Source organism: Camponotus floridanus, unplaced genomic scaffold (genome assembly GCF_003227725.1).
Source record: "Camponotus floridanus strain SB8 unplaced genomic scaffold, Cflo_v7.5 scaffold214, whole genome shotgun sequence".
Classification (NCBI taxonomy): Eukaryota; Metazoa; Arthropoda; class Insecta; order Hymenoptera; family Formicidae; genus Camponotus; species Camponotus floridanus.
The window spans coordinates 70,076-91,463 of NW_020229342.1; the positions used below are offsets into that span (position 1 = coordinate 70,076).

Here is a 21,388-nt window from a genome sequence, read left to right on the forward strand (position 1 = left end):
TGTCTCAATTATTAAGAAACCTTAATTGGCAAATTCCCTTCTCTGAAGCCCTCCTATCCTGACACCACCATCTAAGATATTCCTTCGTATAACCTATACCAGATATCTTACAATATAATAAAAGTGCTGTTAGATTTTTTATCACGGCTTTAGTTTCTAAATAATCTTAATCGAAAGGCCTTTACTAGGCCCAAAATTCCGGATAAGGTACTTCCGGATCCGGTACTTGGTAACGCCGCGTCGAGAATAGTGACTCTCAATGCTCGGACTCTCTTTTTATGTACTTGGCGTCACGACGCTACCGCGTCGCTTGATTATAAATATTATAATATTAAATTATAATAACAAATAACATAATAGAAAACATTTGATTATTTTTTAAATAACAATTTAAATAATTGTTTCATTATTATATTTAAATAGAGTTATATATAATGTTTTTACATGTTTTCATGTCTGAAAAATAAGATACATTTTTTAAAGAAATAATTGTAGAAAATAATCTATATTATCATTATAAAATCAAATTAAAAATAAAACCATCTGTGCAGTAAAAATCAATATCACCTGAAATGAAAAAAATCAATAATAGATGACAGATCATTATGCATAAAACAATCTTGATAACAAATTAATCTAAAATTGGGTCTTTTTGATAACAATCATATGAGTAAAAAAAAGTTATAAGGATCAAACCACGAGGACCAAACACTAGTAAAACGAGTGAAATTCTTAAAGGATATTTCTCATTTAAAAATTTTGCTTGTTTTATTGTGGTTTGGTTCTTATAGCCTTTCTTAATCATAAGATCATTATGTGTTTAATGTAATAGCCTTTCTTACTCATAAGATCATTATGTGTTTAATGTAATTATGAACGCGAGTTCTACGCGACATCATTGACAAATTTTTATCGCTTGCAACTTAAAAATTATTGTAACCTCAACATTTTCTTATTAGAATTTTTTACTTTATTTTATGTGTACAATACGCTATTAAAATATTGTATGGAGATTGTGAAACTCTATATATATGTACAGGGTGAAGAAAAAGCATGGAAACTGAAAAATTTCGAAAACTATCAATTTTACAGAAAATTGTTTCGAATAAATGTTGTAGGGTTTAAAACAATTTATTTATTGATCTTATCAGTTTGACCTTAAGTGGCGTCGTCAAGGTTAGGATAAGATCATCTTGAATTTTTTAAACAGAACCCCTATGTTTTATTGCATATTTTTGTAGCTTACCTTAAAAACTTTTCAAAACACTATAATTAAGTTATTTTTCATTAAGTATATACTTTTCGAGTTATAAGACGAGAAATAATTTCTTAATTTTACACAAACTATAAAATATCTTGTAAAATATTCACTGTTCGATGATCTTATCTGAATACTTTTAAATACGAAATAATGAGAGGAATTGATATAAAAAAAATACATACTTATTTTTGAGAAAAAAATATGTAACTGTAGTAAAGTATCTAGGAGAGTTCTAACTCAGGTCCTCTCAGAGGGGGGGTGAGGCGCGAGGGGAACCGCGGCGCGGGAAAGAGTGACGTCACGCGCGGAGAAGAGGGACCCGCGGCACGATCGATGGACGAGCAGAAGAGAGATCCGCGGAAAGAAGACGATGCGAAGGTATGAGAAGGATAGCGCTAAGTGCAAAACAAAGATAGAGATAAAGTCGATGTTAATAAAAGGCGGATATATTCGTCGTAAATCGAGAAGAGATATAAATTCGATGTATTTCGAGGACGGACAAATTCGTTGTAAATCGAGGAGAGATAAATTTGTGTATTGAGAAGAGACAAATTCGGTGTAAATCGAGGAGAGCGAATAAATTACATGTAAAATTTTTTATTAGATTAAAGTTACATGCCTAGACACATAGGTCGAGAATAATATGGTATTCACAATTTTTTATTTCATTCGAACTAAGTTATACGCATAAGTACATAGGTCGAGAATAATATCGTAATCGCGATACATTTGTTCGTCGCACGCGGAACGATAGATTCGTGCGTAGAGTTTTACAAATTGTAATAGAGTCCGAAGAGCAGAGCGTGTAATTCGCAGTCGATCAGGTCGTTTGCGTTGAAGTGTTCGTGTCGACGAATCGCTTCCGGAATATCGCCGGGATGGTCGGTCCCCATCGCTATATTGAGGAAACGCGATAACTTGCCGTCGACGGCCTCGAGTATGCCCGTCAACGACGCGACGATGCAATTGATGCATAGTTGGAGAGTGAACAGCGCCTTCATGATGGAGTGCAACATAGCTGTACGGTTTTTCGCCGTCTCGAATCACAACGTCTTGAGGTTATTTATCTTGCCGAATCGAAGCGTCACGGTTCCGACGATTATGGACATTGGAGGACACGCCATGGCCTCGTCCAAATCGCTCTCGAAATACGGTAGTATATCGTTGCGCAGAGTGAGCAGATCTTTCCACATGTCGGGCGTCAGAGATATCTCTTTTCCATGGCAGTCTCCTAGGGATATCGACTTGAGATTCTCGTTTCACGGCGATAGCGATGTCGATGTACTTGTATGCCGTTTTGGTCAGCAGATATCGTCTTCCCAATATGCGAATCGGATGTTTCGCGAAATTGATTTCGCGTTGTTTGAACAGCCAATTTCTAATCCACTTGTCGAGATGAAAAAAAGTCGACGCGTTATTGCGGCGGAAACCGAAACTCGGAGCGCTCGGGCGAGATAATTCGCGAAGCGTAGTATACTCACTCGTTCACGGTGTACGGTCGAGCTTTCTTGATCGACGGGCGGGGTGTTGGAATGATCGTAGGAGGTATCTTCGTCCTTGGCGGAAGCCGCGTAGTCGTCTCGATGGTTAGGTGGGAGTGGTGACGAAGGGGCTCCGACGGAATCGCGGGCGTCGCAGATGGATCCCCGAAGACTCTGCGATACTCCTGCCCGATTCCCGCGAACATGATCGGTCTCGCGAAGAAGGATTCGATGCACGTTGGAAACATAGCGGCGTCGTTAACGTCGGTTATCACAAAGAGAGATAGATTCGTTGAAGACGCTCACTTTGATTCGGACGCGCGTTAATCTCGAGTATCGCGGAAATGTTGCGCGCCACGAGACGCATCTTATATACGCGATTTCAATCGCAGTTTCGATATCTTTTTTTCTCGGCGTATGCGTTATGCGTATTAGTTAATGCAGCGGAAGCGGTTTAAAATTGCGTGTTAAATATAATCTTAATGTTAGGTTTCCAGGACTTCCTGATCGTCGTCGCACGGTCTCTCGAAGGACGTGTATTCCAGACGATATAGCTTTGAGACGAGTACGCTCAATTGATGCAGAATGCCTTCGGCAGGGCATTCTATTCCCAGTACGAAGATCGAACGGACCGGCCGAGGTTATCGCGTCGGTGAATTCGCTGTACGCATAATATTCGCGTTTTTTGAGGAAATAGAGATTACCGTCGACGTGGCGAAAGGCCGCCGTTATCGCGGACGGTATCCCGGAAAACGTATCCCACAGAGTGCCGTGCCTCGTAGTGGTGTAATCGTTTATCTTGGTTATTTTATCATCGTTGTATATGACGTGGCTGTGTCCAGCGTGCGTGTTTATCGCGGCGTTTATCCTAGCCTTGCGCGGAAATCTGACGTATTTGACGGATCTCGACCATCTTATTTTAAACTGAAAATTTGAATTGGCGAGGTAAATGGAGTCACTGGCGAATATCGCGATATCGCCCGAGGTTCTCTGATACATGGCCGATATGCGAGTGAGGTTGCAGGGAAGAAACTTGAAGTAGTCGGCGAATGAGAAGGACACTCCGTAGCGTCTCTCCTTTATCGATCGACCATATGTTGCGTTTACGTGCGACGTACAAGCGATGATTCATTATTAACGCTCCGTCTATGCGCGTCAAAGCGCACAGATTTACGATATTGGTGGGAGCGAGCGTCGTCGGCGGCACTGTAGTCGTTGTAGTCATCGAAGACATCGTAGTCGTCGTCGCCACGGTCGTCGGAGTAGCGCCGACGATCGTAGGAATCATCTCCCTCGATCCGTAGAGATTTCGTATACTTACTGACGTCCTCTATGCTCAGTCTAAGCATATATCGTCTTTCCTCTGAAGGCGTATACGCATACTTGACCGAATCTTCCCTCAGACTGTGAGTCAGAGTGTGACTGATCTCGTGCGTTAACATCTGAAGGAGATACAGCTTATCTGACGGGGGTCTCGTTAGCGTGATGTGCCACGGCTCCATCTCGTCGACATGTACCTCCGTTACGTGACTGGCCACTCCCGTCGGAAAGTACGCGTGAGCGATGGCTGATCCCGGCCCTGTAAACGGCGACCGGCATGAGTCCCTGTTATCGCTGTTCTCGTATGGGTGAGGATTGGATTGATAGGATATTAGTATATCGGGTCGCAGCGTGTCGCGCGAGAACGTCAGGGAGAATTGCTCGGACCATAGAGCGAACGCGTTCGTGCGCAGAGTATCTCTGTTCGCTAGTCTGAAGTTCCATGTGAGATGCGTCTTCGGCCACTTTCGCGTCAACGGCCTGTAAGCGTGAATGTCCGCGACGCCGTATCGCGGCTTGCGCATGACGCGAATCGTTTCCACGATCAAAACACCGTTTCCCGACAGACCGTAGGATTCCTGAAACAATGACAGCGCGTTGCTCAGGGAGGTCGCGTTGTCCAAGGACGACGACTGTTGATTCTCTTCGTTCTCGAGAAAGCTGTAGATTTGTATATAACGAGACGCCTCCGCGACGTCATCGTCGGTCAGCGTCGCCGCGACGGCTATGAACAGGGATATCGATAGCGCGAGCGACAGCGCGACGGGAGGGGCGAGCGCACGGGGATCGGGACGATTGCGAACTATCGGACGCCCGCGAGTCTTTCGGCGATGCTTCGCTTCCCGAGAGCGCGAGGAAGCGTCGGTCGAGAGGAGAAGAAGGAGAGGGGAGATGCATCCGGACACGCGAGAACGGAAATCGAAAAAAATGATCGTTTATTTTTTATAATTTTTAATTTTTATCGTAGAGCGTACACAAAGAGATATAAAGTACTGTATAAAGTAATACGTAAAGTAATATATAAAGTAATATATAGTAATATATAAAGTAATATATAAAGTAATATATAGAGTGATATATAGAGCGATATAAGTGGAATTCGAGAGGGAAGGATGCATTGTGATCCTTCAAATTTTGGAATCGACGAGACGTCTGAAATATAAAATATCGTATTAATAGGTCGTACCGAGATATGCGGAATGAGAGAGAACGCGCGTTAGATAAAAAGAGATACATACCGTGATTAAAACGGACTGTCGTCGATAGAGCTCATGCCGTCGATGGAGCTCATGCCACCGCTCCACAATTCAATCGGTGACTCATCGTCATATAAATGTTCACATTTCCACCTGTTGTCGGGGACAAGTTCTATATTAAATAATTTTCTTAATCTGAATATGTCTACGAACATATGGGGTGCGTGCTTTTCCCATTTTTTATGCGACGGTCTGTCGCACCACAATAGGTCTAAAAATCTGCGTTGCGCTCGTCTTTTTTTTTGTAATCAGCGCCGGCGTTTTATGTTAATGAAACCTTCTATCTCTATATCTTCCTCGAACTGTAAAAAATGCCGCATAATTAACAACTATCGTATATTAAAAAAAAAATGAGAATAAAAATGAAAATAAAAATGAGAATAAAAAAGTATTCACATTCCACACAACTGATATTTATAATAGCGTCTATAAGGCGCTTGAGATACTTAATCTTCCATACATTCATTCAAGACGTCACCATGCATCCTGCGAGTATTTTTTTAAAAAGTGGGATCACCCATCGTTCTTACGAAATACTAACAAGGGAAAGGCGCGACCTTGGGAACACCGATTTGAATAAAATTTTAAGTGCGTGTAGTACTCAATCAAAGAAGTTTTTGAGGAAAGTGAGAGGATGCAACGCTCAGCCGTTTTTGAAAAAAACCAAGTGAAAAATATGCCGTATCTTGTATACCGGTGAGTTTAGACTGATCATCAAGTAAGCGGCGTAGCTCGGGCGGTAAAGCCCGAGACTACTACGCTGCTGGTCACAGGCACAGTATAAGAAAGAACAGTAGGCTCATTCGATGTCGACACCTTTGATCTAAATAACTAAAAGACCGCCATATTGTTGGTTGTGCGCGGGCTTCAATTCAAAAAACGTAATCGATACAATCAAGGAAATATATATATCTAATATAACAATATTAAATATATATTTATGTAATTACCAATTAATACATATATACACATTATTTCTTATTAAGAAATAAATTTATTAAAATGTTTTTTTTAAATTCAAATATACTTTTTTATTGAAATCTTTCTGTAATACAATAATTATACAATACAATAATTATCCAATTAATAAAGTCTTAATAAATTGTAATAAATGTATATAAAAAACCATATATATTAACAAATAACCTACAAAGATAAAAAATTCAAGAAATATATGTAGTATATATAGTAATAATGTAGTATATATAGTACTACACATACATATGTAGTATACGAGGTGTGTTCAAAAAAAAGGTGACTTTTTAAATTTCGCGGGCTACGTACATTCGATTTTGGAATTTTTTTTTGTTATGTTGGTACACATGTCCCCAACATATGTTGACATTATCAGCTGTTTTGCATGTTTGGTTTGTTTTTCACAGATATAAGGGTTAGACGTGTTTTGGTGTGCTTGGCGATTTTTTGCTATCGAAAAATTAAATTTTGTGTGAAAAATAAAATTAAGTGCTCTGACGTACTTGAAATGTTGACTGCGGCATTTGGCGAGTCTACTCTGAGCAAAAAAAATGTTTACAAGTGGTACAAGCTCTTCACAGAAGGTCGAGAAGATGTTAATGACGATGCCCGCCCTGGATGTCCCAGCACGTCAACAACCGATGACAACGTCGAAGCAGTGAAGAAAATTGTTATGGAGAATCGTCGAATCGCTATTAGAGAAGTTGCTGAGGATGTCGGCATATCGGTTGGCTCATGCCATGCAATTTTTTCGGGTGTTTTGGGCATGCAACATGTGGCGGCGAAGTTTGTTCCGAAATTGCTGAATTTTGACCAAAAACAACGTCGCGTAGACATTGCTCAGGAGCTGTTGAATGCCGTCAACGACGATCCAGATTTGCTCAAAAGAGTCATAACTGGTGACGAATCATGGGTAACTGAAAAGACCCATGAAAGGACGGAGATTTGCCACGATTGAGGAGATAAAGACCGCATCACTGGAAGAGCTCGAGACCATACCAAAAAGCGCATATCAAAAGTGCTTCGAGGATTGGAAAAAGCGCTGGCACAAGTGTATAATATCTGAGGGGGATTACTTTGAAGGGGACAAAATAGATATTGATGAATAAATAAATATTTTTTGAGAAAAATAAAAAGTCACCTTTTGTTTTGAACACACCTCGTATATAATAATAATAACATTCTAATCACGATGATATTGATAGTATTTTTTATATCAAGATAATATTTTTAATTATAAATTATTATGATGTATATAATTTATTCTATCTTCTATATACAAGTAATTTTATTAATGTGTGTATAAGTATTTATGTATATATATTTGTATTGTATATTTTTACTTGTATAAATGTATATTGTATTTTGTGTTTGTATATATGTATAATATATATGTGTTTCTTTATATATGTATATATGTATATATATGTATGTATGTATATATATATATATATATATATATATAACAAGAAAAATATAATCCGATAGATATATACAAATGTGTATCTATTCTTGATTAATGTCAATGCAAATACTATGTCCAATTCTGTTTTGTGTCCTATTCTGTTCTTCTTCTTTTCTGTAATTTGAATTTATGATGCATGTTGTGCACAACCTGAAAAATATTTAGAAATAATGAATAATTAGCATAATAAATTAATAATAAATTGTATAAGACTAAATGCGAAACAAATTTTGATGTTGAGTTTATTTGAAGATTTATAAATACATATTATGGAAACGATTTATATTAAGTATTAAAATAATATGCGAAGACTATATACACTAGGAGAAGAAGATACATATAACAACTACATGAACAATATACAGGGTCTACCAAAAGTGTGGAAACCCCTAAATATCTCGGAAAATATACGTTTTACAGAAAAGTGTTTCCAACAAAAGTTGTAGGGTTTAAGAAGATCTATATACTGATTCTATCAGTTTGACCTTGGATGGCGTCGTCAAGGTCAGGTCAAGGTCACATTGACTTTTTTAAATGACACCCCCTACATTTGATTGCATATTCTTATAGCTTAATTCAAGAGCTTTCCAAAACACTATAATAATGTTCATTTTTATTAAGTACTTTGCGAGTTATGAGGGTTGAATGATAGAGTAGCGCCGGTATTAACATTATCCAAGGTGTACTACATGGAGGTTACTCACTCGGATTTGCATCTGTTGTGTGTGTGATCCAGCTAACTAAGGCAAGATCGATTCCTCAACATATCCTCATATTTCGCTGAAGTCAAATTGCCAAAAAATTGCTCCATAAAACGTGTATGAAACGTCTCGTTAGTTCCTTCATTTACCGCTATGTGACGCACTACATGCAGTCTAACTCGCATTTAAAATTCAACTAAGAATGTATAAAGCTATCAAAGAACGAGCACCTTCTAACTTCAGCTTTGAGCAAGCAGAAATTAATTGTTATCGTCCAAATACAACGTACGATTAATTAAAATTAAACGTTTTAAAAATGGCTGGCGACTTGTCGGAACGTGAAAGAATCACTATCCTCATGATGCGTGGATGGGGTGATAACGAAAGATCGTTCTCTGATGTCGTTCGATTATTTAATGACACGTATCCGAACCGTCGAATTAATAAGTCCACTGTGTTAAAAACAATAGAACGTTTTAGACAAACTGGTAGCGTAAGAAATCGCTCTAAGTCAGGAAGACCATTGTCTGCAACCAACGAAGAAAAACAACTTGATGTTCTGCAGACATTTATTGAAGATCCCAATTCTAGTGTTCAGAGAGTCGCTCAAACTCACGATATTGCTCCCATGTCGGTTTGGAGAATTTTAAAGAAGAACAAGTTCCATCCATATAAATTGCAATACGTTCAAGAATTGCAAAACGGAGATGAGGAGCGTCGTATACATTTCTGTGAAAGAATGATGGCACTAATAGATGTCCGGCCCATCTTCCCTTATCAAATTGTTTTCACAGACGAGGCAACTTTTACCTTAACGGGAGAAGTTAATAATCAAAATTTTCGTTTCTGGTCAGATGAGAATCCGAATTGGGTGCGGGAAACTCACACACAACATCCACAAAAAATAAATGTATGGTGCGGAATAATAGATGGCTATTTAATAGGGCCGTTTTTTTTTTAAGAATATTTGAACGCTCAAAGGTATGAGAGATTACTTGTTGATCAAATAATTCCAGCCATACAGAATACTTTTCCAAATAATTTCCAAGAAATATGGTTTCAGCATGATGGAGCTCCTGCTCATTTTGGTGCAGGACCACGTCGTATTTTAAATGAGACTTTTCCGCTACGGTGGATAGGAAGAAGGAACGGAAATGAGGGAGGAGAGGATTGGCCACCTCGGTCACCAGATCTAACTCCTCTTGATTATTATCTATGGGGATATCTGAAGAGTAAGGTTTACAGAACAAAACCTAAAACCATTCACGAATTGATACAGCGAATAAGGGATGAAATGGCTTTGATACCTTTTGAAACGAATCGTAAAGTCATTTCTACATTCTACCAAAGATTAGCATATTGTCAGGAAGTAAATGGCAGCCACTTTCAGCATTTACTTTAACACATTGAAACACATTTGCAATCGTTTGGTGCAACCTAACCTGATCTCTGTATACACGCACCGCACGCACGCACACGCACACATTTCGAACAATTATTATGATAAATGAGCATCCACAAATTTATTTACTGTTTACTATGTCGATTGCTTTCCAGGTCTTTAAATGCTCGATTGTAATTTGGTTGGGTCTTTGCTTTTGCTGACTGGATCCACGACCGATCTTGCCTTAATTAGCTGGATCACACACACAACAGATGCAAATCCGAGCGAGTAACCTCCATGTAGTACACCTTGGATAATGTTAATACCGGCGCTACTCTATCATTCAACCCTCATAACTCGCAAAGTACTTAATAAAAATGAACATTATTATAGTGTTTTGGAAAGCTCTTGAATTAAGCTATAAGAATATGCAATCAAATGTAGGGGGTGTCATTTAAAAAAGTCAATGTGACCTTGACCTGACCTTGACGACGCCATCCAAGGTCAAACTGATAGAATCAGTATATAGATCTTCTTAAACCCTACAACTTTTGTTGGAAACACTTTTCTGTAAAACGTATATTTTCCGAGATATTTAGGGGTTTCCACACTTTTGGTAGACCCTGTATATAGAATATGTATGTATAGTATTACTCAACATATAGATAATATATTAAGAACATTAAACAATATATAAAGAATTATATAAATATCACACACAAAAGAATTATATAAATATTACACAACATCATAGGGTATCACAATTTTAAAATATTAAATATATATAATATATGTTAAATATATATTAAATATAATATGTATGTGCTGCGTTGTATGTATATGTCTAAACAAAGAAGTAAAATATTGCATAACATAAATAGAATATAAAGTTTCAATCATTATTTATGACATAAAATGATAGCTTTTCTACTACTCCTTTTTTTTGTTTTCAAGTCTCTGTTAATAAACTTTAATATATAATATAATCTTATTCTAATAAATAATTTTAGTAAATACATTTTTGGAAAGTCACGGCAAGGATGAGAGAACGAAACAGTGCACAAAATTTGCATAAACTTTTGCATAACATTTATTTGAGTGATAATATTAATATTTTCAAAAAATTTCGTATGCAATTCTGTGATATAATTAATAAATATTGTATTTGGTACATATAAACTGCCAAAAATAGCATTGTTATTATCATACGTTTTAAAATAAGTGTATAAACGAGTTTCATCTAAATTACAGTCTCTTTTAGCTAGTAACGCACATATCTCACAAAAATGTTTTGTAAAAAGGCGACGCAATAAGTATTCACAAATGTAAATTAAAACATTTTCTTCAGTTACTGGTAAATTATGAAAATCATATTTATCTATATCTGAATTAATAAATTCTGTTGCTTCTGAAGCTGTTTGAAAAACATTTTGTGTTTCTTTAATGTCTTGACATCGGATTAATATTGATTCCTCATCAGTCGCGCAATTCTCATTCTCTATTTTAATGTAATCAATAGAAAATAGTTTTTTAAAACTATAATAAAATTGTATTGGCGTTGGATTAAATGCGTTTCCACTTTGTTTACGTATGGCTCCAAAAAAGTTTTCCAAACTGTCTTGATTCAACCGTCTAGTAAATAAAAACTGAATAGAAATTGATGCCTGTTGCAAATGATTCCATAATTGTAGTACTGAATTAATTGAAATAATAAAACATTTTATTGACTTAAAAGAATTTGTTATATCTTTTCCATCTTTTCTAATTATTTTAATGCGTTGTAAAAACTGTATTGTGTCATTTAGAAAAGTTACTTGCTCGTTTGTATGTGTGAATGCTTGCTTATTACAATTACTGCTGTGAAGTTTGGAAGAATTTAAAATATCGAATAATTTGTCAAATCTCTGTACAAACTCTGTTGTGTAAATAGCTTCCATAGGTAGAGATCCTAAACTAACAAACGTATTTATACCAGCAGAAACAGAATGACTTAATATCTGTGCTGCATATTTAACTTTTATTTTTTCGAAATTATTTGGGTAAATATGACTATCTGTCAATCTAGGAGCCGCTCTAAATTGAACTTTTTTATCTATTGCATAAAAATTTTCTATATGTTTCCATGAAACTATTTTATCTCCATCATGTACATAATACTGTAATAATAAGTTCCTAATTGCTTTTATCAAATGAGGCACATCAAAAAAGTAAAATATTTTCTCTTCATCTATTTTGAAATATGGTGTTTTATCATTAATATCTAGTAATCGGGTTAATTGATAAAAGTTAGAGCCCATATCTGAAATAAGACCAACAATTTGCAAACCAATGTTCTTTATCTTTCTTACTGCTTCTGGTATAATTTTCAGTAAGTCAGATGTCTTCATCGAGGAGTTTAAAAAAAATAACATAATGGTTGCTTCCATGATTGACAGATGCCTTTAACCATAATCACTGCTACATTATATGTTAGTAACTGTGAAGTATTTTGTGAATATCCTATGTCTTCAAAGCCTATGACTTTGTGTTATATTGTAAAATAAGTGTGATTTCAAAGACATTTCGTCTATACAAAATATGCAGTATTTACTAATTTCTGACAAATGATCAATTTTAAGTTTTAGTATTTTAAATACGTTCTCTTGTAATCCTGGATATATATAACAATTTTGTGTAAATCTTTTTAGAGTTGCACAGCTAAGCAAACAAAACAATTTAGATTTATTAGCTAAATTTTTGTATACTTTGGGACTTAAAAAATATATAGATAAACAATGTTGTTTGAATGAAGCGTTATCGTATCTTCTACCTTTTGGATCTTGTTGAAACAAACGTGCTTGCATTTTTAAAAATTCCGATGTCTGTTTTGGAAAATACTTCTTCAGTAGCATATCTAATGAATATCTTCCTTTTTCATTTTCTTTGCTTTATGTAATTCTAATTCCAAAGTAGCTATCTTTTTTTTATAGCCTCTTATCTGTTGATAAAAATGTACTTTTCGTGGAGATATAGAAGATAATGACAAAGGTGTTTGTGTCCCTGATTCTGATGGTTTTACTTTTGTCTTTTCTACATATATTACATCTAGGTTCTTTTCATTGAATATATCCAGTGCAGTGCCTTTGTCTTGTGTATTTTCAATATTTTCAGTATTTTCTTCTTGTGCATTTACGACATTTAAAGTATTTATGCAGTGTTTCTACATTTGAATTATTTGAAATCGTTTCTTCATCTATAAGAGGATCTACAGGATGGGACAAAAGTCTGGAAACACCCTTGTAACTTTTGAACGGATCAAGGTAGAGAGTTGCAATTAGGAGGGATTTTGATAGGATCATGAAAGCTATTTTTTTATCAGGATGGCACCCACCCCCCACCCCTTTGGGACAAAGGGGCGGGGGTGAGTTAAAAATCTTAAATAGAATGAGGGGTCGAGTGAGGGCTCGTTTGAAAGGTCTTTCCAAGACGAGAACAACGCGGGGTCACTGAGGTCTTTACGATTTTTTTTCACAGAGTTATGATTATTTAAATATTTCTACTCAAATTTTGCGATAACGCGAGGGTCCACAGTAAGGACGTGATGGCTATTAGACTTCGCGTGTTTAATGTTCGCGGACGCGCGTAACGGAGATCAAGACCCTGAGATTCATCACTTTCCCAGTATTTTGTGACTCCAAACTTTCTCCGTTTTACGCGTGCGCGCGCGCGAGCGTGTGTGTGTAGGTCAGTGGGTCTGTTTACAATAAGTATTCAAACTGTCGACCTTCTACAGTTTGGCAATGGGCCAAACGATCATAAAAATTGGTTTGAACATTTTGTAATATTCGGGAGTAATTAATGCCACTTCGTCGATAATCCGTACTTGTAAGTCATTAAGATTTTGAGGTTTAATTTTATACACTCGATCTTTTAGATAACCCCAAAAGAAAAAATCTAGGGGAGACAGATCAGGTGACCTGGGTGGCCATTCGATTGCGCCTCTCCTTCCTATCCATCTTTCAGGAAAAGTGTTGTTTAAAAAATTCCGCACTTGTAATGCAAAGTGTGGAGGGGCACCGTCCTGCTGAAACCAAACGGAATCAAAATCTGGATCAAAAATGTTGCGAAGAGTTGGTACAATATCGTCACGGAGCATTGCCTCATACTTTTGTGCTTTTAGATTTCCATCAATAAAGAAGGGCCCTATTATGTGCTCTCCAACTATTCCAGCCCAAACATTTAGTTTTTGTGGATATTGGCTTTTGGATTCTCTCATCCAATGCGGATTAGAATCACTCCAATATCGATTGTTGTGTCTATTCACTGAACCGTCTAACATAAACGTAGCCTCGTCTGAAAAAACAATCTTGTTATGAAATTCCGGTTGATCATCAATTTTCTGCATCATTATGTCACAGAATTCGAGTCGGCAATCAAAATCATGTGCGACTAATTCCTGGACAAGATTTATTTTGTATGGATGAAATTTGGAATTTTTGAGAACACGTTGAATGGATTTATAGCTACAGTCATGAGCTTGGGCAGCTTTTCGAGTAGAGGTATTGGGATCTTCTACGAATGATTGTAATATCTCTATCGAATTATCTTCATTTGTAGCGATCTTTGGTCTACCCGATCTTTGTCGATCCTTAACGCATCCTGTATCTTGAAAACGATTACATGTTTTCAGTACAGTGGCTACAGAGATCCCTTGCCGACCTTGCCAAAACTTTGCATTAAATAAATCTCGGACTACTCGAATAATATAATATTGGTCGAATGTATAATATTTTATATTATATATAATTCTAATAGAGACTAAAGCAAACAGAAACATAAATATAATTTCTCACTCAACAATATACCTGCACTGTATGTCAACATACTTTGTACGTAACATTGTTACATTGTTAAGTAAGAAATTATTACTGATATTTCTATTCATTAGTATTTACTAGAATGTTAATATTCTAATGCTATTGTATTGTTGGAAAATAACTTACCATTATTTCTTACAATATAATTTGGAATGGCATGTGGTTGCAATCTCGTTCTCTCATAATTTAAAAACATATTAGATGCAAAATGAAGTTTGCATACTCTATAGCTATTATAAAGTTGTGTGACTGTCTTTGAAAACAAGTTTTCTCGACTACAGGCTGATACCCACAATTTTGACCTTCAAGCAATAAGTAGGAAAATATTATTTTTTTCTATTTGTTTAACAATTAATTATAGAATATAGTTTAAAAATTAAATTCAGCTCAACTTTAAATGCAAAGGTTAAGAAATCGGCTTTAAAAGTAAAACAAGTAACACAATAATATATAATATAATAATAACATAATAATAACTAACTTTTCTATATCTTTTGGGAATCGAAACAAAGTTTCTTTTATGCCTCGTATCTCACTACTTGCAGTTTGGCATCCTTTGAAGGCACAACGATATCCACCTCTTTTATTCATATTAAATTCTGTTTCGGTTTTAACCGAATAAATATCACGTTTTGCTGATTTAAGAGTAACGGATAGAGGTTATAAATACAATCTTATAGCTATTACATATGTTTACATCCGCCATATTGTTGATTGTGCGATTCGGTCATGCGCGAGAGTCAAGTATTAGTACGCTTTTTGACAGAGTGAGCCTACTGTTCTTTCCTATACTGTGTCACAGGTTCGATCCCAACCTGTGGTAGTTTCTTTTTTAATTTTTTTTTCATTTTTTTTTTACGCAAAATTATTTATTTTCCATTAGAAAAGGCAATTTAATTTATTTACGATATGTCGTTAATTTATATTCAATTTCATAAAATCTTATAATTCTATATATTCTACTCGATACTAACCAAAAAAATATATTAAATAATTACGTTTAATTAAAAAATTTAATTACGTTTAATTAAAAAATATTAAATAATTACGTTTAATTAAAAAATATATTAATAATTAAATATATTAAATAATATTAAATAATTATTAATTAATTAATTAATTAATAAAAACAAAAAAATTAAATTATTTATTAAATTTACTTCATTTAAAAAAATATTGTTTCGCGTAAAAAAGAAAAAAAAATTAAAAAAAAACTACCACAGGTCGGGATCGAACCTGTAACCAGCAGCGTAGTAGTCTCGGGCTTTACCGTCCGAACTACACCGCTTATTTGACGATCAGTCTAAACTCATCCGTATACAAGATACGGCATATTTTTCACTTGGTTTTTTTTAAAAACGGCTGAGCGTTGCATCCTCTCACTTTCCTCAAAAACTTCTTTGGTCGAATACTACACGTACGTAAAATTTTATTCAAATCGATGTTCCCTAGGTTTCGCCTTCCTCTTGTAAGACTTAACTGCTTGATCGTTAAATTTGTTCCGAGAAAAAACAATCTCTCGGCGTTAATTTATATCTGCGATACTAGCATCGTCAAGTCATTGCAATTCCGTCGAAAGCTAGCGCAATACTCTAATGCGGTATGAAAATATAATACAGTGCAGTAATATAATGAGGTGAAATAAATTCTCGATTGCTCCGGAGGAAGTGCCGGAAAACGCGTTTAACCGCGTACGCGTGATACGAGACAACGTTGACGCTTATTTTCTAACAAGGGAAGTGTCACAACTGTCCGGAACCGATTTGATTCTCCTTCAAATATGTTGTTAAATACACAAATCTAAAAGACACGTATTTTTTTATATGTGCGGATTTTGAGTTTTAAGGGATGAAACACCCTTTTGAAGAAAAACGATATTTTTCTTTAGAATCGAATATCTGCTAAACTATAAGAGTTAAAGAAAAAAAACGTGCAACAAATTTTAATGGCTTGAAGAGTACTTTAAAGTTATATGAACAAATTTTTTTATTTTTATTGCTTCTTTTTTAAAAAAAACCCATCACTTAATTTTTTTTTAAATTAAAATTTTTCTACTTAATTTAAAGCTTATTTTTTTCCAAATTCAACCATGTGTAATAAAGTGATGTTACGAAATATCATTTTCGAAAATTAGTTATAAACGCTCCCGTATATACACTCATCCGTACTATGTGCGTAAGTAATTACCGTCGTACAATAAGATAAATAAAACATGTTTATGTATAATTTTTATTTATGTTTTCTATGTATTTATAACTACGTATTGTGTATATTTAAATTTTAAAAAAAATTTTTAAATATTATTAATAAGAATTTTCTAAATATACTCCCAGGTCTCTTATTATTTCTTTAATATTTAATTTCTTCTATAAAAATTAAAAACTAGTAAAAAATAAGTTAATATAAATTGTTCATATAGCAGCATAATTCTCACAGTCAATGTAGTCTTTTCGTTGTAATAATATCTGTGTAAACTGTTTTTCTATTGCAATAGAAAGCAAAATTTAACATCTTTGAATATGATTATCAATTCGCTTAATGTTGTTAGATTTTTATTGGTGTCAATAAATTTAATTTATCTAACAGAAACGCCAGTAATTAAAGCAGAAGTGAAATTAAAGGAAAACAAAAAAAATATTGCTGGATAGTATTTTTCATTATAATGGGTTGGAAGTAATGGAAGAAATATATCTCGATTATGAAGAACCTTATAAATTACATAGTTTTGAAATAATTAAAGATGACGAAGAAGCATGAAGATAATTTAAATTCTTATCCTCATTGTTCAAAGGATGATACAAATTTTGATAGTTCTTATAAAAGACGAGCTGTTGAGTATTGGCGACACTGATGAAAACAAGAATGACAAAAAAAGGAATCGTTCCCTAAAAGTAGTACAAAGTAAATTTAGAAGAGTTTCATCTGAACGTCAGTTAAGGCGATGGGAAGAACAAATACAATCAAGTGGAAGTCGTATAGAAAAATTATTATACATCTCCAAATTTACACATGATAAATTTACTGCAACTGTTGAATCAGGATTCATGGTTCATGATATTGATCTAAAAAGATGGGCTTTACAAGCTCAAGAAGAAATAGGAAATTTAAATCCTATATTTAAGGCATCTCACAGTTGGATAGCAAGATTCAAGAAGTCTCACCGAATTGTTTCAAGATAAATTACGAAGTTTGTCATTAGAAGAACATTAGAAGATTCTGCTGATTTGCAACAATCAGTTAATGATTTTCTGGGAAGAGTAAAACCTCTTATTGAACAGCTTGGATCTCTCTGAAAATATTTACAATTCAGATCAAAGTGGTTTCCAATTGGAAATTCATTCTGGAAGATCATTGTCTAATCAAGGAGAAAAAAAATAGAACGTGTCGTGCAATCCATATCATCAACAACCCATTCATATACGATACAATAATATCTTGTAATGGCGATTTGTTGTCACCTTTATTTATTGTATTAAAAGAAGCTAATGGTAAATTTGGACCAAGAGTAGAAGAAAATTTGTTTAAACCAGAAAATGTTATTGTAAAAGCATCGAAATCTGGTAAAATAACATCAGGTATTTCCCTTTTATAATTACTTTCTTTAACAAACTTATTTCATTTAACAATTTAATAAGAGTCATAAAAAACTATTAAATTAACATTTATATTTTTTACAGACCATTTTAGAATGTGGTTAGAAGAAGCTTATTTTGCAAACATTGGTCCTAATAGCGTTCTTCTTATCAATTCATGGACTGGACATTGCCCAATACTATTTCGGATTTAACACCTCCAGGAATACATATTACTACTATGATAATACCGAAAGGAACTACAGGGAAAATATAACCTTTAGATGTTTATGGATTCAGAATTTGGAAAAATTTTGCTAAAAGATTTTCAGATATAGTTTTACTGTTGGAAAGTAATATAAATTTACATGAACGAAATAATATAATAAAATTACAATGTTTGATACATAATCAATTGTCTTCCCCACTATGTCAAAACTTATTTAAATATTCGTGGTTTAAAAGTGGTTATACGAATGAAAGACCAGACGAATTTGAAAATCCAGTACACTTTAGTTTTGACGAAACTTCAACAAAATGTGATATCGAAGATTGCAATAATATAGCTGTAGTAAGATGTTCTTGATGCAAAAAGTCATTATGCTTGAAACATTTTTTTGTCGAATATCATTATTGTAATGTGTATAATGAGTGAATAATATAAAATACAAATATATATTTTTTTAAATCTAAATATGTACAATATGTAGTTATAAATACATAGAAAACATAAATAAAAATTATACATAAACATTTTTTATATATCTCATTGTTCGACGGTAATTACTTACGTACATAGCACGGATGAGCGTATATACGGGAGCGTTTATAACTAATTTTTGAAAATGATATTTCGTAACATAATTTTATTACACATGGTAGAATTTGGAAAAAAATAAGCTTTAAATTAGGTAGAAAAATTTTAATTTTGAAAAAAAAATTAAGTGATGGGATTTCTAAAAAAAATAAAAAATAAAAAAATTTTGTTCATATAACTTTAAAGTACTCTTCAAGCCATTAAAATTTGTTGCACGTTTTTTTTCTTTAACTTTTATAGTTTAGCAGATATTCGATTCTAAAGAAAAATACCGTTTTTCTTCAAAGGGGTGTCCCACCCCTTAAAACTCAAAATCCGCACATATAAAAAAATACGTGTCTTTTAGATTTGTGTATTTAACAACATATTTGTATCAAATCGGTTCCGGACAGTTGTGACACTTCCCTTGTAAGTATTAATATTATTTTTCTAGATAGGTGATAAATCGACGTACGCGCGATAAAAAAGTTAGTCGTTAATATGAGAAGAGTATGTATAAAACTAATCGACGGTATAGGAAACATAAGGCGCACATGTTATTATATGTACATATATACACGCGAGCGCGATGTGTCTTTATTCACATATCGCGTACTTGATCGCGTCTCTCTAACCACCAGTTGTGCAGTTTGCACACGTTTTCTAAGGCGCAATTCTTCGCGTGGTAGGCGCAGCAATAGATGCGCGTCGCCGCTAGCGTTCGCAGGTATCCGATATCCTCGTGACCGTTAGCGTCGCTAATAACCTAACCTAACCTAGCGTCGATGGTTTCAATCGTCAGGTCCTTCGACGCGTGATATATCGCGTCGCGAATGATCTGCCTTGCGTGCCTATATTCCACATATCCATCGGTCCAGTGGAATTCGTGGTGATTCAAAGTCAGCCAACAGGCTGCGACTTCTCGCTCTTTGTCAGCAGATTCCATGACATCGGCGCGTGAAAGATGTGATGCGCGAATGATGTGTGTCAGATCTCTACCGTTCGCGAGTATCGTTACCTCCTTCGTCACGAATCGCTCGTTGGAGACGAACCCTTGCAGATCGACGGAGATCGGCGTCGCGATATCGCCCGTAACCGTCATCGTAGTCATCGTTGAAAGAGAGAAACCGACGTTTATTCGCGTCTCTCGAGCACGAGTCTTCTCGATGTCTTCGAATTCCCTCTCTCCCATCCTCTCCTTCTTCTCTTTCCATTTGGCGCGTCGCTTTACAGGATCTTACGCACGACGTTCGTCAGCGGATTGTACTCCACCACGCGATCGTGAATGATGAGACAGTATGTTGTGGTGTTAGAAGGAACGTTGTCTTTGCAGTCGAATTCCAGACGAACGTCCATAGTGGCACTCTTAACCGCTTCGTTTTGGCGAGAACAATCTATCACCACGAGCGGACCGCAGTATAGCAATTTGTTCATAGTCAGGAGCGTCTCGTCGCTCTTGGATACGGCTCCGTAATACGTTCACCGAAATCTCGTGTAGGCATCATACAGTACGGCGATCTTGTTTTTATCGAAGTCCAAATTCATATCATCGTCCGGATAGAAGTCGAAATTGAGTTACAACTTTACGTTGGTCAGATTGCACGCGTCGAATTTGGAAGCGTCTTGCGATAGAACGTTCTTCTTTTCGGTCTGTAACGCGAAGATGACGTAACGCGGTTTCTCGAGCTGCGTGGCCGCTTTTACGGTCCACGAGTGTTTGGTCGTGCTCTGCAAAAGCGGAAACTCGTAGAGATTCCACGAGCGAAAAGGCATGCTCAGATATCGGCCGCTGTCCAACGTGTGCAACAGCGATAATTTATTGACGTCATTCAACACTACGTGCGGCATGCGCTACTGTATCTTCGTCAGCTCGACTCTCGGCTCGTATTCCTCGCGCGATATCAGACAATTGTTATCGTTTCGTGCTCTTATCAGAATTAGCTCGTGACGCACGTTGATGACGACGCGTTTATAATCCTCGCAGAAACCCAACATCGAGAGGAACGCAGAAGTTGAAGTCGTCTGTCGCCGCGACGCTGCTCGATCCAGTCGTGAGATTCCATCGGGCGTTCTTCAAGATCTTACGTCGTTCAGCCGTCAACGCCGCGTAATTCTTAATCGTGCTCGTTATTCCAACGTTGTGATTACGATCGATCTCCACGCCATCGAGTTCGTAACATATCTCCTCGGACATAAAGGCGACGCAGTTGTTTACAAGTCATGTCGAGGTCGCGGACGGCTCTTTAGCGGCGGAGCCCGGCTTATCCGACTCGCCACTCGATACAGGCGGCGGTGGATTATTTTTCGTAGTCTACCTTCGA

General features: G+C 35.7%; 1 protein-coding gene across 1 annotated transcript; it reads left to right on the forward strand.

Moving 5' to 3' along the window:
- The first annotated feature begins 6,801 nt into the window (after positions 1 to 6,801).
- Positions 6,802 to 7,251, forward strand: LOC112637873 (protein GVQW3-like). The gene has a single exon (XM_025408548.1). It carries the CDS (start codon positions 6,802 to 6,804, stop codon positions 7,249 to 7,251), a length of 450 nt encoding a protein of 149 aa, XP_025264333.1.
- The last annotated feature ends 14,137 nt before the right edge of the window (positions 7,252 to 21,388 follow it).

Coding starts and splice junctions, on each gene's coding strand:
- LOC112637873 (XM_025408548.1), top strand. CDS start 6,802: ATGTTGACTGCGGCATTTGGCGAGTCTACTCTGAGCAAAAAAAATGTT.